This window comes from Oncorhynchus masou, chromosome 22 (genome assembly GCF_036934945.1).
Source record: "Oncorhynchus masou masou isolate Uvic2021 chromosome 22, UVic_Omas_1.1, whole genome shotgun sequence".
Taxonomy (NCBI): Eukaryota; Metazoa; Chordata; class Actinopteri; order Salmoniformes; family Salmonidae; genus Oncorhynchus; species Oncorhynchus masou.
The window spans coordinates 40,202,564-40,218,007 of NC_088233.1; the positions used below are offsets into that span (position 1 = coordinate 40,202,564).

General features: G+C 42.3%; 1 protein-coding gene across 1 annotated transcript in view; it reads right to left on the reverse strand.

Moving 5' to 3' along the window:
* LOC135509493 (cytosolic carboxypeptidase 4) overlaps positions 1-13,705 on the reverse strand; it is a 141,727-nt gene extending 128,022 nt beyond the window's left edge. The window contains exons 1-6 of the mRNA XM_064930203.1: positions 13,375-13,705; positions 8,983-9,046; positions 8,684-8,830; positions 6,628-6,759; positions 4,738-4,831; positions 381-418 (exon numbers count right to left, since the gene is read on the reverse strand). Coding sequence (XP_064786275.1) covers positions 381-418; positions 4,738-4,831; positions 6,628-6,759; positions 8,684-8,830; positions 8,983-9,046; positions 13,375-13,428 — 529 coding nt within the window. The 5' untranslated portion in view covers positions 13,429-13,705. The remainder of the gene's footprint in view (positions 1-380; positions 419-4,737; positions 4,832-6,627; positions 6,760-8,683; positions 8,831-8,982; positions 9,047-13,374) is intronic.
* Positions 13,706-15,444: the final 1,739 nt, after the last annotated feature.

A 15,444-nucleotide genomic window follows, 5' to 3' on the forward strand; every position in this document is an offset into this window, starting at 1 on the left:
TACGCTTCTATGCTTGCATAATATCAATAGTTCTAAAACAACGATGGCTCGTAAACAGACTCGATAAAAGGACCACGTTTGACCAGTTAATTAAGGGGTTTGATATCGAGAGAATAGATTCATTGTGTGGTCAAAACAAAGCCTGTGGCACAGACCATCTGACACATTACCCGGCTGGAGTCGGGGCTATCCAACACAAAATGCCACTCAATATTCCTCCCCATTATGATCCTGATTACTCCCATGGCCTTGAACTAGATCATCTGAGACAGCCAATAGCACAGTCGATTGGGATAGAACTATTCCGGACTGCTAGTATGGAAGGTAAGAGTTTATAAAGGGGAGAAAGGTATGAGTGAGAGGAGCTGAAGAATACTTACTTGAACATAAAAGTGCTGCCAGTGCATCGATTGCTGCCCTGCGAAAGAAAAGAGAAGTCATTTTTACATACAACAGTGATTAAGGGGCTGCTCTCCTTCTGCAGAATAAAACCAAGAAGATGGGCACCTCTCCAATATCCCAGTCAGCATTTTATAGTTTACATAAGCACAGAGGCACCTGCTTTAGTAATGTCGAAATCCCTGTCACTGCAATCATAAGCATTTATTACCAGCAACAGAACTGCTGATTCAGGGTTGCAGACATATATTCTGCCACAACAGTGTGAACATAGATTAATTATGAATGTGGTTCTCTCTACATCCACATAAATCCTAACGTATAGCCCCCTGAATTAGGATGATGCAGTGGTGTGTTCTGTTGATCTAGAGCTGAGGTGAAGGGCATAAACAAGCCAAAACAGAAAACAGTGTTGCATGCCGTCGCTGGGACACAGGAAATGTCATGCCAGCGAATTGTTGTCTGTTGATTTGTCTTTGATCCACATTAAGAGGACACGTCTCCTGTGACGTGTTCCATTATTAAGGATCAGCAGTGTGCGCTTCCCCTCTGATGAGTCCACATCAATGCCATTCACACAGTGTGTCATATGTAGCCTATTAAATGAATCAGTTACCATGCTCTTAGTTTTCCTAATACGCCACACCGTCTCCCTGTCTCAGACTCAAACTGAAACAGTTTAACACAGGCAGTGCTGTATATTAAAGAGCCCATGGGGATATCTGATCGGAGCGGTGAAAACGAATTATCCGGGCGATTTCTTCTACCTCGAAATCACATGAAAAATGGGACTAATTTCAGCCTGTTTGAACAGGGGTCATAATAAAGTTGTTCCTCACAGCTGTGGCTGTTGTTGTTTCTACGGGGAATACAACATGCCTCTGGACAGATCCATGATCACACACACACACACACACACCCTCTCACACAGAGGTGATCCTCAGAGGGGGAGAGAGTCTTGTTAATTTTGTCCTTGAAAAGCTTCTTGGTCATATTAAGGCTTAGCTCATAGCCAAAGGTTAGCCCTGCGGATCGCCTCTCATCGACTACAGCTTGTTGTGTTGAAACCCAGCTGGCTGTGACATTGTCAGCCCTCAGTAATGTGGTTGCCATGTAGCCATACAGCACTGGGGCTCTCCCTATGGGTAATAAGTGCTTATGGTGCACAGTCAAAACTATAGGCAACAAAAAGGGACATCTGGATGTATTGCGTTTTCAATACCATGTTGGGGAAAGGCTACGAGGCCCAGTTCACTACATACTTGACTTATAAGCTTCTTCCTATTCCAACATGTGAACAAATAATTACATGTGTCAGAATTCCTATCAGAATCCAAGCTGGGAGCAGGGATCTCTGGTGCTGGACTGTTGATAGCAGGCACTACTAACAAATGGGTGTGTGTCTGGGTGCGTGTGACTGTTGCTTGTGTGCCTGTGTTTGTGCTTGGCCTGTGTGTGTTCGCTTGCATGTGTATGTGTTTGACTGTGTGCGTTAGTGTTTGCAAAGTATTATAACATTATGTCAAATTGAGTGAGAACGTCAGGTGTTCAAAATCCCCCCCCCCCCTGCAGCCAAAGGCGGTAACAATTTACTTTCCATTTTACTTTGCACAGAAAGAGACTGCCAATACATATGCTCCCTGCCGTGATCCAACTCCATTAAACATGAGTAACCTACTTCCCTCTAAATGAGCTGCAGTGGAAAGTTTTGATGAATGCAGGTTCAGCAAGTTCCTCCTCTGCCCGGCGGACTCTCGCTTTAAGGCACACATTTAATTACAAACCTGAGCCAGGCAAACGTATGCAAATTGTTCAATTTGTGCAGACACGAAAAAGGTTTCGCTTTTTCAGGGATTCAGTTTTTAGAAAATGTAAATCCTCTCTTGCTCGTAGAGGGTAAAACTATTTTTGATGTAAGACAAAAATAATGTTTGAATCTATAAGCAACAACACACCTTCTGTTTTGGACTCTTGGCTTCACGGTGGCGCCACAGTAGGCCCATGCACTTTAGCAGTACTCCTGAGTGAGGCTTTACTTTGTTAACTGAAAAGACACTGTTAGCTTAGATAAATTATGAATTGAACTGTCCAAGTATACTATACTCAAACGTATGTATAGTACGCAAGTTCATGTTGAAATTGAGTGGTGGTCCATAGTCTGCAGTCATGCAAAGTGATGACAGAGTGCGTGATTTTATAGCAGTATCTGTGAACTAGACCCACTGGGCGCACACTGGTTTAATCAATGTGGTTTCAACGTAATTGGTCAACATATTGTGATGAGGGGCGGCAGGTAGGCTAGTGGTTAAGAGTGTTGGGCCAGTAAGCGAAAGGTTGCTGGTTTGAATCCCTGAGCAGACTAAGCAGATTGAGCAGATTCGAGCAGATTGAGCAGATTCGGGCCTGTTTACGGTCGCCTTGCCATGATTAAAAGTGGTGGTTCGCGCTTTCAGTTTTGTGCAAATGCTGCCATCAATCCACGGTTTCTGGTTAGGGAAGGTTTTAATGGACACAGAGGGTGTGACATCTCCGATGCACTTGCTAATAAACTCTCTCACCAAGTCAGCGTATACATCAATGTTAGTGTCTTAGGTTATCCGGAACATATCCCAGTCCACGTGATCGAATCAATCTTGAAGCATGGAATCCGATTGGTCAGACCAGCTTTGTATTGACCTGAGCATGGGAGTTTCCTGTTTTAGTTTCTGTCTATAGGCTGGGAGCAACAAAACGGAGTCATGGCCAGATTTGCCGAAGGCAGGGCGGGGGAGGGCTTTGTATGCGTTGCGGAAGTTCGAGTAGCAAAGATCCAGAAAGCTGCCAGCTCTTGTCGCGCATTCGATATGCTGATAGAATTTAGGAAGTATGGTTCTTAGGTTAGCTTTTTTTAAATCCCCAGCTACAATAATGCAGCCTCAGAATGTATGGTTTCCAGTTTACTAGAGTCTAGTGAAGTTCTTTCATGGCTGATGAGGGATCTGCTTGGGGGGGATATACACAGCTGTGACTATAATCGAAGAGAATTCTCTTGGAAGATAATGCGGTCGGCATTTGATTGTAAGGAATTCTAGGTTGTGTGAACAAAAGAACTTGAGTTCCTGTATGTTATTGTGATTACACCATGAGCCGTCAATCATAATGCATACTCCCTCGCCCTTCTTCTTACCAGAGAGATGTTTATTTCTGATGGTACGATCCGTGAAGAAACCAGGTGGCTGTACCGACTCTACTGACAACATATCCCGAGTGAGCCATGTTTCCGTGAAACAGAGAATGTTACAATCTCTGATGTCTCTCTGGAAGGCAACTCGTGCCCTAATTTCGTGCATCTTGTTATCTAGAGATTGGACAGTAATATGCTCCGAATCGGTGGATGGTGTGCTCGCCTTCTGAGTCTGACTAGTAGGCGGCTCCGTCTGCCTCTCCTGCAGCGACCGCATTGTTTTGGATCGGCCTCTGGAATAAGATTGCATATCCAGGGTGGAGGTCTGAACAAAGGATCCACTTCAGGAAAGACGTATTCTTGGTCGTAATGATGGTAAGTTGACACCGATTTTATATCCAATAGTTTTTCCCGGCTGTATGTAATAACACTTGAGATCTTCTGGGCTAACAATGTAAGAAATAATACATTTAAAAAAAAAAAAAATAACTGCATAGTTTTCTAAGGAACTGAAGCAAGTACCATGCTCAGCTTTGGAAACAAATTGCGGTTGATTCAGCTGAGCTATCATGTCAGCACATTTAGACATTGATTAGCTTCCATACAATTTTGCATATACGACCTAAATAAAACTGAATCATTTAAAGTACTTCCTATAACTTTTCTTAAACAATCTACACGTGAAAGTACATTTGGAATGAAGTTATGTTGACATCTGATTTACTGTCATTCATCCATGGTTGATTGGATCTTCGGAAGATTAGAAGTAGTTACCATTAGCCCTATAAATAGAATGCCAAATTCATGATATTATTAATAAACTTTTACCTTCAGTAAATCTTCAATAAACATTACACCTCTCGTGCGACAATCATTTATTAGGCCAAAGCCTATTGATAAGGACACTAAGATTGTTAAATATTGCCTAACCACAGAGAATAATTTACAGCACTTCAGCAGAACTTATGGTTAAATCTTAAGCTATAAATCTTATAGAGTGCAGTATTTGATTCACCCAGCACTTGGTTAGTCTCATTTTCAGTGCGATCTGATCCGTCCGTGATATGTGTAGTGCTTAGAGAATGCGACGATGGGTATACTGTAGAGCTCTGGCTGTAGCTGTGGCATGTCTCTGGCACAGCCAATGACAGGCGGACATGATATACAATACTCACTTGACGGTGCGTTTGTGCCTCGTAGTGTGAGGGGGTATCAGTCTGAATATAACGTCGAGGCCTCGGTTTTGTCCCAGTAGCCTGGCTGTGGTGACTGAAAGAAATATAAATGCCATTGATAATTGCATTCAATGGCTAGTGCTAATTCATGACGATTCTCCCTGTCCAATTCCTTATGAGTCCAGAGTTGAAATCTACTGGCTTCATGGGAATTTCAAGAGACTTCAACTTCAACCAAAATTCTAACTTCCACCACATAATTTAGGTTTGTTTACTGACAAAACATTTCTACTGAAAGTCTACACACCCCTTGCAGAATCTTCCCACAGATGTCAGTTTACATTTGGTTGTCGACAAACATGAATTCAAAGTGAAATCAACCAAAAATGTCACCTTGCCATTGGATTTAGGTTACAAGTTGGTTCAGCATAAACACATCGAATCTTTGGGTTGAAACAACGTTGATTCAACCAGTTGTTGCCGAGTGTGTTCACATTTGCTGCCTTAAAATGTTATCAAAAAAGAGATTAAATGGTTTTCTTTTTTCCTATCAATTTACACAACCTAGTCCACATTTTCAAACTGAAAGTAACATTATATAATGTTTCCAAATTATTAAGAAATACTAAATGAGGATGCATGTTTTCACAGCCCAGAGTTAATACTTAGTGGGCGCACCATTACAGCTGGGATTCATTCTGTAGGCCTATGCCCTTTAGCAGTACTACGAAGACACTACAGTCTCTCCTGAGTGAGACACTTAGGGCATCATATGTCCATTGTTTTTGCAAAATTGATCAAGCTCTGTACATTTGGTTGGGAATAAGCGATGGGCAGCAAACCTTGTCTCTGATTTTCAGCTAATTTAAGTCAGGACTGAGATGAGACCACTCAGGAAAGCTCAACACCTCTTGGAAAGCCATTCTGGTGTGTCTTTGGCATGAACATTTGTGCAATTGTCTTGCTGAAAAATACAACTCTATCCCAGGGTTTCAAAAGACTGAGGCTGGTCTTCCTTGATCTTTTTACTGGGCTTTGCTCCTTCAATATTTATTTAGATCGTGACAAGCTCCCCAGTCCCTGCCAATGACAAGCATACCCGTAACATGATGCTGCCACCATAATACTTAAACAATACATATATCCATCATTAAATTCCCAACCAAATGTACTGAGCTTGAGCAATTTTGATGAATAAAAGGACATATGTTGCCTTAAGAGTTCAATTCTGACGAGAGTTCAATTCTAACGAGAGTTCAATTCTAACGAGAGTCCAATTCTAACAAGAATCCAATTAAAAATGACTCACAGCTACAATGGCTGCCAAAGGTGCTTCCACCAAGTGTTAACCCTGGGGTGTGAAGACACACACAATCAATAGTTCCTCCTTTTGTATATTGTAGTAATTTGGAAAATGTCCAATAATTTTTCTTTCACTTTGGATTAGGCTGGGTAGATCGATAGGGGAAAAACTCTAATTGAATCCCTTTCATAATTACATTTTAAGGCAGCAAAATTGGAAGATTGTGGAGAGTCTAGACTTTCACCAGTGACAGTATAAGCGACTCACTGACAGTTTACAGTCATCATAAAAATCAGACCTTGTGACCATGTTGTTTAATCATTTCACATTTCACTGGCCAATATTTGGATACAGTATGGTTTCATTAAATCGTAATTACTATCCTAAATTGAGGGCACCCGCACATCTGCACTCAAGTCAAATATGTGGCGCCTCTTCAGAATGTAGACCTCCCCCATGCTCCCTGAACTCACAGAGTCCCATAGAGATCTTTGTATTAATTCTGGATACTGTTGACATTGAGAGTAAATCACAAAACAGACAAAGCAGTGAAGTGTGATTGAAGCTTTAAGGGGTTATTGACCTACCAGAGGAGCAGAAAACCTGGAGGACCCAAAGGCAGGCTGCCGTCCTCCTGGTGTGTTTTACATTCTGTTTCAGCAGAGTCAGAGTTGGCAGCACAGCCTCCGCCTTCTCTGCCTTCTTCCCAATACGACGGTCTGATCGAGACACACATAACACCACAGACAGCAATCAGTAACCCTCAGATCTAATGATAACTGACCACCCACTGACACTGTTTACACCAGTGCAAATGTTTGCACAGTTATTTTTCAGAGAAAATGAAACATTCTATGAGGTAGAAAAACAGATCAAATGAAGATAAAGACTTGATTAGTATAATTAAAACAGTTGTAGGCCTATGTGGTTTGCTTATTTTATCCGCCACTTAAAATAACAAGAAAACACTTCTCATTGTGAATCACCATAATGAAATGAATTCATGAATAAAAGCTGCTTGGGCACATGAGGACAATATTTTCACTGAATGATATGCAATCCAAATACGCTATTAGATTGTCTATCTGCTTGAATGATTTCTCACTGCTTTTACACATGTGAATTGCCTGGCGGTTTGTGGAGTGGAATAGATCTGGTATGATTTTCGACTAATCACTGACACACAACCATGCTTAACCAGGCACACAAATCCTAGTTTATGATACAATATTACAGCAATTACAGTGGAAAAACCACTTAGACCAACGTTCAAACGCGTCACTGGCTTTATTGAATATTGCATCAGTATTCAAAGCTGTCATTTTAGCGATCAGAGGACACCCGTTAAATGTGAAGAGTCCAGTCAAAGGCACCCATTAGATGACTGACTGTACTATGCTCTGTAGAGAAGAGAGAAAAGGCTCACCGGGCCCTGAAGTACAGGGCAAAGCTTGGCTTTTACTGGAACGCAGGTGAGACCAATACAACTATATGTGCTGTTTAGCAGTAACATCATGAAGCAGGTGTGAAAGTAAAGAGTTGTGGGATCTAATTCAAGTCGTAATACAATCACATTGATCGATTATATTGCACAGCACCATATAAATTGACCATTGCTTCTCATTCTTGTCAAAATAGCTTGAGACCAAAATGGGTTTTTAGAAACCAGCTGATGCTGTTGATACCGGTTACCATATATCCTTCATTAGCTTGGGTGACAATGAACATTTCAATGTATATGAATGGAGATAGCTTCTCCTACTCATACAAGTGGCCACATGCCACTTGTGACGATATGAAGGTATGCATCCATGTCAGTGAAGCTTTGTCAGATAATGGATAACACGGATAACAGTCAGATGGACCTGTCGGCCTTTCTATTAAAAGCTGACGGACACCTCGGCCAAGGAGGAGAAAGCCATGATATCTCCATTATTTGATGTGGACTCACTTCCTGTTGACATTCTAAGACGGTAACTAAGAAAATCATCAAGCTACCCACTGTGTTGAAAGGTGGAGATCTACAGACCGTTTGACAACCTCTTACGACAACATGCAGTATAACTGAGACAAATAGCCATGTACTTTCATGACAACCGCTAAATAATGACATCTCCAAATATTGTATCACTTCACGTTCTTGTAAACTATATTTCCACGCCTCCTGGGTGGCGCAGTGGTTAAGGGCGCTGTACTATCAGAGACTCTGGGTTCGCGCCCAGAGTCTGTCGTAACCGGCCGCGCCCGGGAGGTCCGTGGGTTAGGGAGGGCTTGGTCGGTAGGGATATCCTTGTCTCATCGCGCACCAGCGACTCCTGTGGCGGGACAGGTGCAGTGCGCGCTAACCAAGGTTGCCAGGTACACAGTGTTTCCTCCGGCACATTGGTGCGGCTGGCTTCCGGGTTGGATGTGCGCTGTGTTATGAAGCAGTGCGGCTGGTTGGGTTGTGTATCGGAGGACGCATGACTTTCAACCTTCGTCTCTCCCGAGCCCGTACGGGAGTTGTAGCGATGAGACAAGATAGTAGCTACTACAACAATTGGATACCACGAAATTGGGGAGAAAAAGGGGTAAAAATTCAACAAAAATAAATAAATAAATAAAAACTATATTTCCACTCCGATCTGTCAGTTGGAGCCTCACCTCTGTGTCCGACCTTGGCCAGGAGGTGCAGCAGGGGGAGGAGGATGGTGAAGTTGGGGGAGAAGGTCCTGGCTGTGGTCACCAGGGCGTTTAGGAGGGCCTCGCTGCCCCCCTTCGAGATCATGTAGGTGATCCGTCTGTCTGTGCCTGGAACAGACACACACATAGACACACACATAGACACACACAACTAAACCAAAGAAGGGTAGTAGACTGTAGCTCTCTAGGGGGAGTAGACGTACCGTAGCATTTTATCTGCATGGAATTACTATGAATCTGAATCAACAACAGAGACTCACCAGCTGAAAGCAGCTCATCCAGCACATTGAGGATATTGAGGGTGCTCTCAATGTCCCCTGCATTCTGTGGGGAGAAGAGATCAACACTATGTCAAAACCTCAGCCAGACTGCTGCTGTTGTTTTCTGTAGTGTTGGCTGTAGAGTGGCAACTCGAACGAGAGAACTGTCATTGGCATTGTTGTTATATTTAACTATGTGACCATGCTCTCGACTGGCAACGCAGATGCATTTCCCAAGACCCAGCTGGGGAGCTTTGACTCAGACGTCTAATTTTGAGGATGAATTAGGTGGTGAGATCACTTAGGTCACAACAACACAGCGTGGGTCCCAAATACTGCAGCAGGCCCAGGTGCAGGAAACCGAATGCCCCAGGCCCAGCAGGGGCTGTGGTGCTGTGTTTAAAAGCAGCAGCAGATGACAGCCTTTCTGTATGGGGGGCACTAATCCCCAGAGAGAAGTCCCAAATCGCACCCTTTCATTATATAGTGCACTACTATGGGCCCTGGTAGTGAACTACATAGGGAATAAGGTGCTATTTGGTATCTCTGTAGACAGACAGCACCTAAACAGGCATGGTGATGAGGTGCGAATGGATCACCTACACGATTCAGGCCCAGACTTTGACATTTATAGCTGAGAGAATTCCTGTATGATAACAGGCAGGGAAAATATCGGCCGATACCGTATGTGCTGAGAAGGGCTAACTTTGTTAGACAGGTGGCAGTATTATTATTTGATTGGGATGATTTTAGATATGGAAAGGGATAAGGTGGAAGCTGCGGACTCAAAGCTTAATAGTTGACGAGGTGCCGACTGACGGACCACACGGTAAACTGGAAAAATCTCAGAACCGTAAAGAAGGCTTAACGCTGGTTCCTCAATAAACCACTGAGAGATACGCAAAGGAAGACATTATTGAAGGATTGTACAGTATGTATGCACCTCTTTAAAAGTACAGAACCGAAAGAAATGAAAACAAATCACGTAAGTAAAATATTCCGGAAGAAAAACACTGTGAGTACAGCATTTCTGAAAAACTACAAGGCAAAACAATTACAGAATACATGAAATGATGGGAAACTACTACAATGACCTTGACATTTAACAGTGCAGAAGATAGATTCTCTGTTGGCCTTTCTGCGTGCATACTCTACGACAGGTGTTGTCACAGAGGGAATAAGAGACAGGACCCAACACCCAACAGAGGTGATCTATTACAGCTGAGCTGACATAAGGTGTAGCTGTGCAGAGCCATGTCTTTCTGTCACATGCACTTCAGAAGACCTTAGAATTGATGGTTGGTGGCCATTGGTTTCATTAAGAACTACTGACATTGGCATACTGTTACTCTCCATGTCTCTATCACATCAGATCAGACAATTATTTGTTTTACCTTTATTTAACTAGGCAAGTCAGTTAAGAACAAATTCTTATTTACAATGATGGCCTACCCTGGCCAAACCCTAACCCAGACAACACTGAGCCACCCTATGGGACTCCCGATCACCACCGGTTGTGATTCAGCCTGGAATTAAACAAGGGTCTGTAGTGACGCCTTTAGCATTGAGATGCAGTGTTTCACCTGTCCTTGTGCTTGTCTCCACCCCCCTCCAGGTGTTGCCCATCTTCCCTTTTATCCCCTGTGTATATATACCTGTGTTCTCTGTCTGTTTGTTGCCAGTTCGTCTTGTTCGTTCAAGTTTACCAGCGGTTTCCTGTCAGGTCCTATTGTTTCCCAGCCTTTCTTTGCTGGTCCTCCGGTTTTGACCTTTGTCTGTCCTGACCCTGTACCGGCCCGCCTGACCTCTCTGCCTGTCCCTGACCCTGAGCCTGCCGTCCTGTTCCTTTACTCCACCTCTGGATTACTGAACCCTGCCTGTCCCTGACCCTGAGCCTGCCGTCCTGTACCTCTGCCTACCCTGGATTTTCAACCCCTGTCTTCCTTGACCTGTCTTTGTCTGCTTGCAACAATAAACAGTCCTACTTTGACAGTCTGCATCTGGGTCTTACCTTGATCCTTGATACTCTTACTGAACAAGAATATAAACACAACATGTAAAGTGTTGGTTCCATGTTTCATGAGCTGAAATAAAAGATCCCAGAAATATTTCATACTGTACAAACAAAAAGCTTATTTCTCTCACATTTTGTGCACAAATTTGTTTACATCCCTGCTAGTGAGCATTTCTCCTTTGCCAAGATAATCCGTCCACCTGACAGGTGTGGCATATCAAGAAGCTGATTAAGCAGCATGATCATTACACAGGTGCACCTTGTGCTGGGGACAATAAAAGGCCACTCTAAAATGTGAAGTTTTGTCACACAACACAATGCCACAGATGCCTCAGGTTTTGAGGGAGCGTGCAATTGGCATGCTGACTGCAGGAATGTCCACCAGAGCTGTTGCCAGCTGATGAAACTGGGTATTTCTGTCTGTAATAAAGCCCTTTTGTTGGGAAAAACTAATTCTGATTGGCTGGGCCTGGCTCCCTAGTGGGTGGGCCTATGCCCTTCCAGGACCACTCATGGCTGCACCCTTGCCCTGTCATGTGAAATCCATAGATTAGCGCCTAATGTATTTATTTCAATTGACTTTATATGAACTGTAACTCAGTAAAGTCATTGAAATTGTTGCATGTTGCGTTTATATTTTTGTTCAGTATATGACATGAATATATTAATTACTGGTGCTAGCAATACAGGCACCAACAGCCGCACACCAAGGCCAGTGTATTTGTGAGACTGCTACTTTGTGGGGGGCGACACTTTGTCTCCGACTAAGCATTGGAATTAATGGTGTTGTCAGTGTGCTCTATCATAATTCATTATCAGATCAGGATACATGGCTGGGAAGTGGATCAGAAAACAAATTCATATTTATTACTCAAATTAAGAGAGAACCTACTGTCTACTTTGGACAAAATTAAAATACTGTTTCTACCAACAAGCATGGTAAAAATTGTAATATTAAAAAAATACAAAGTTGTCCATTTTTATATACGAATACAAAGTTGTTTATGTTGTTAATGTGTTGTTTACATTTGAAATACAGTTGGTTATAACGAAATTCTATTTTCATACTATTTTCTAATTTCATACTTTTTTACTGCAAATACACGACAAGCGTGAAGGCCAAAACATATAACAGCTTTGACATAATCGAAAATGTAATTACTTACAAACTCGTGGGGGAAAAAACGAATAGTCTACCAACATACTTGACAACTATGGTTCAACAGAACCAAATGCATCAACAGCACCAACAACATAACATTATGAAACTGGTTTGAAATGTGGATCCTGACAACCACAGTACAGAGGGATCAGCTGCATTCACTGGGCTGTAGATAATATCTCACACACCATCCGTTCTATATTGTAATCCTCTGCTCCTCTCCCACCAGAACAGCTACAGTATAGCTAGCTATCCCCACTGACATCTGCCTGCCAGCCTTCTGCCGGCCTTCATACAGCTGGTCATGCATTTCACTTCACAAGCTTTTTCATACACAAGTTAATGTCATGTAAACTGCACAAACTGATTTATGAACTAGTTTAGCTACTTTAAATAAAGTGGGCACACACCAATATTGGAAAATATTTTTCACCATTTATTTAATTCAGTTAGGAGTGTATAAATTACAGTATTCTCGACACTGACTAACAGTGCACTAAAATACTATGGCTATACAATATACTAACATTTAAATGGAAATGTGTTTACCATCTCATAAAAATGATTTGAACACAATATAAATTTAAACTTACATTACTAGAAGCTACACAGTAAGCTACATTATTAGCTGTCTGTGTAATACTAGAGTGATCTATGCCCGGTGCTAATTTGTACGAACAGTAGCTGTTTGGCAAGTGAAAGTTGTGAACATGTTTCCAGGTAATAGTTTCTGGGTATTGATGCTTATGATCACCATTCTGAGACCTTGGAACTATAAGGTTCTATCTGCAAAAATAGAATTCTGAGATAATTGGCCTTAAAGTTCCGAACCCTCATTGGTATGAATGGTGTCTGTGATTTGTATTTAATATTCTTTTGAACTTAACAACATGAATTGGGGGGTTTCGAGTACTATATACAGTAGGTAGAGAACATTGAACAGAACAAGGCTATGTCATTAACTACATTTTGACAAAAATGCAGATAGAACCTTATAGTCCCAAACTCTCCATTTATCTTCCTCTTTCAGCTCTACGGAGAAAGTGCGTGTTGCTAGCCTAGCGTCCCTTTCCCGTCAGTCAGCAGATCCCCTGCCCACTTTATTTGGAGCATTCCACTTTAGACTGCCATATCAGCGACCGTGAGCAAACAGAGACACAGTCACACAACGTGACAGGCACACACATACACAGTCCCAGACCCAGTGTGTTCCTACCTGCAGAGTAGACAGGAGAACCTCTAGTCCGCTGGAGCTGCCGGGGGCTGCCATGCTGGCCCGTACTCGCTCTGAAGGTACACAGGGGAAACAGAAAGGAAGATCAGGCTAGAATCAAGCCCACCTCACACACACACACACAGACCCAGCCAAGGAGACTAGCAGCAGTAGCAGCGACACACAGTCTCCTTGTGGCTTAATTTAACAAGGAAGCCTAGTGGAGCTGTGAGAGAGGGGCGTTCAGCTGCAGGCTGAAACTCTATCTCCACGGATAAATCCCTGTGCTCCATTTGTTGCTGGACGTTGAGATGAGTTTCCTATAAAAAAAAAGTCCTGACAAGACTCAGGGATTAAACAGAGCCCTGCATTCCACAGGAGGCCGCCCTAGTTTAGGAAAACACACAGGGGCTAGAGAGAGGAGTGTGTGTGTAGTTAGAACGTTTGGGTGGAGGGGGGTGTGTGTGTTGGGTAGAGGGGGAGCGTGACCAGACAAATGGGAAACAAAACAAAACACAACTGTCTATCATCCATGTTAATAGTTAGTGTTTCGTCAGATGCATTTAAAACCTTTTAGGATGTTGGTTAGTAGCTATAGACTGCCACAGACATAATACCCATAAAACCTGGCGGTCTAACAGGGAAATGGTTCCAATCGTTTTTCCACCATTAACATTTCCCATAAGGGATTTTCGAAACACTTCAAATAAGGGCTGTGTTTCGTGTAGGCATGGTGTTTTGATAACCATGTAAATCTCTCTCGTACAAGGTGACTTTTATCAACACATTCGGCTGTATTGATGCCTCAAAAAAAACGAAATACTAATTAACTGCTAATGTGGCTATCAGAAAGAACTACAAATGCCATGATGATCTGGACGAGACTGCTGAATCGAGGCAAAGGTAAGAATCTCTGGATTAACTATCTAATGTTAGCTAAATGTAGTAATGCATAAATTAGCTACATTTCATTAAATGGAACATTCTGTAAACTGACCTGTGCAAGTTTTAAATTGACCCAATACCTGTTAGCAAAGTTGTCAGATAGAGATGACGTGCATGAGTTTGCAGGGATTGTAGTTTTCCATGATGCCTACTTCGATGCAAATTAGTATTTTTGAATCTGAGAGAGCAGAATATATTGATAAAAGTCACTTTGTCCGAGAAAGATTTATTTCCCTGCTTGACCGCTAGGTTTTATGGGTATTATGACACCTCCACTGTGGGGCTCTATTGAAACTAACATGAATGACACAATGAGAACATGAAAGACATTACACCTACCCTTTCACTTTGAAACTATGGTAAAAGCGTCAGTTTTGTTTTCCATTTTGCAACACTAATGAACAATAGATCGCACACATCCAGTGGTAACAACTATTTAATAAACAGCCACACAACCAACACATTAAGGCTTAATAGGAGATACAAACGCCACACGGTATTTAACTGCTTATAATGCTTAGTCTATTCACACTTACAGGGGACAAATGTCTCACATGCATAGTGGCATTTCAAATCTTCCACAGGCAAAGTGTGATTGGCGTCGGATTATTTGTGTTTGGGAAATATTATGTAGTGTGAATGGCGTCATGGGGATAGAGTGGTCAAGCTAACCACAGCAAACAACAAGGACACATTACAGTAGCAGATAGTTTATTAAACAAACAATTTGCTTAAATCGGAGATAGTTGTTATGTAAGGGAAATCAACAATGAAGGAAAACTATTCCTCAATACGGTTTTCCATTGCTGTGCTAGATGAATTAATTTTACCTGATTCAAATTTGATCTGCTGGTGTCAACCTATTTATGATTATCCACATAATGCAAGGTCTCTGCATACCTAACTCTTTAACAGAAATGTGCGTGACACATACAGTGACATACAGAAAAAGACTGCTTTAAGAAACGTTGCAAGCAACACATTCAGTGCTAAATGCTGTTCCACAAGTGAGCCAACAGGGCCAGCAGGGCCCTCGGTGAAGATACTGTTACGAAAGCCCAAGCTGGACACGTTCTCATGAGAATGATCATACAAAAGGTGAAGTGTCCTTGCTTTTGAAAACTGATA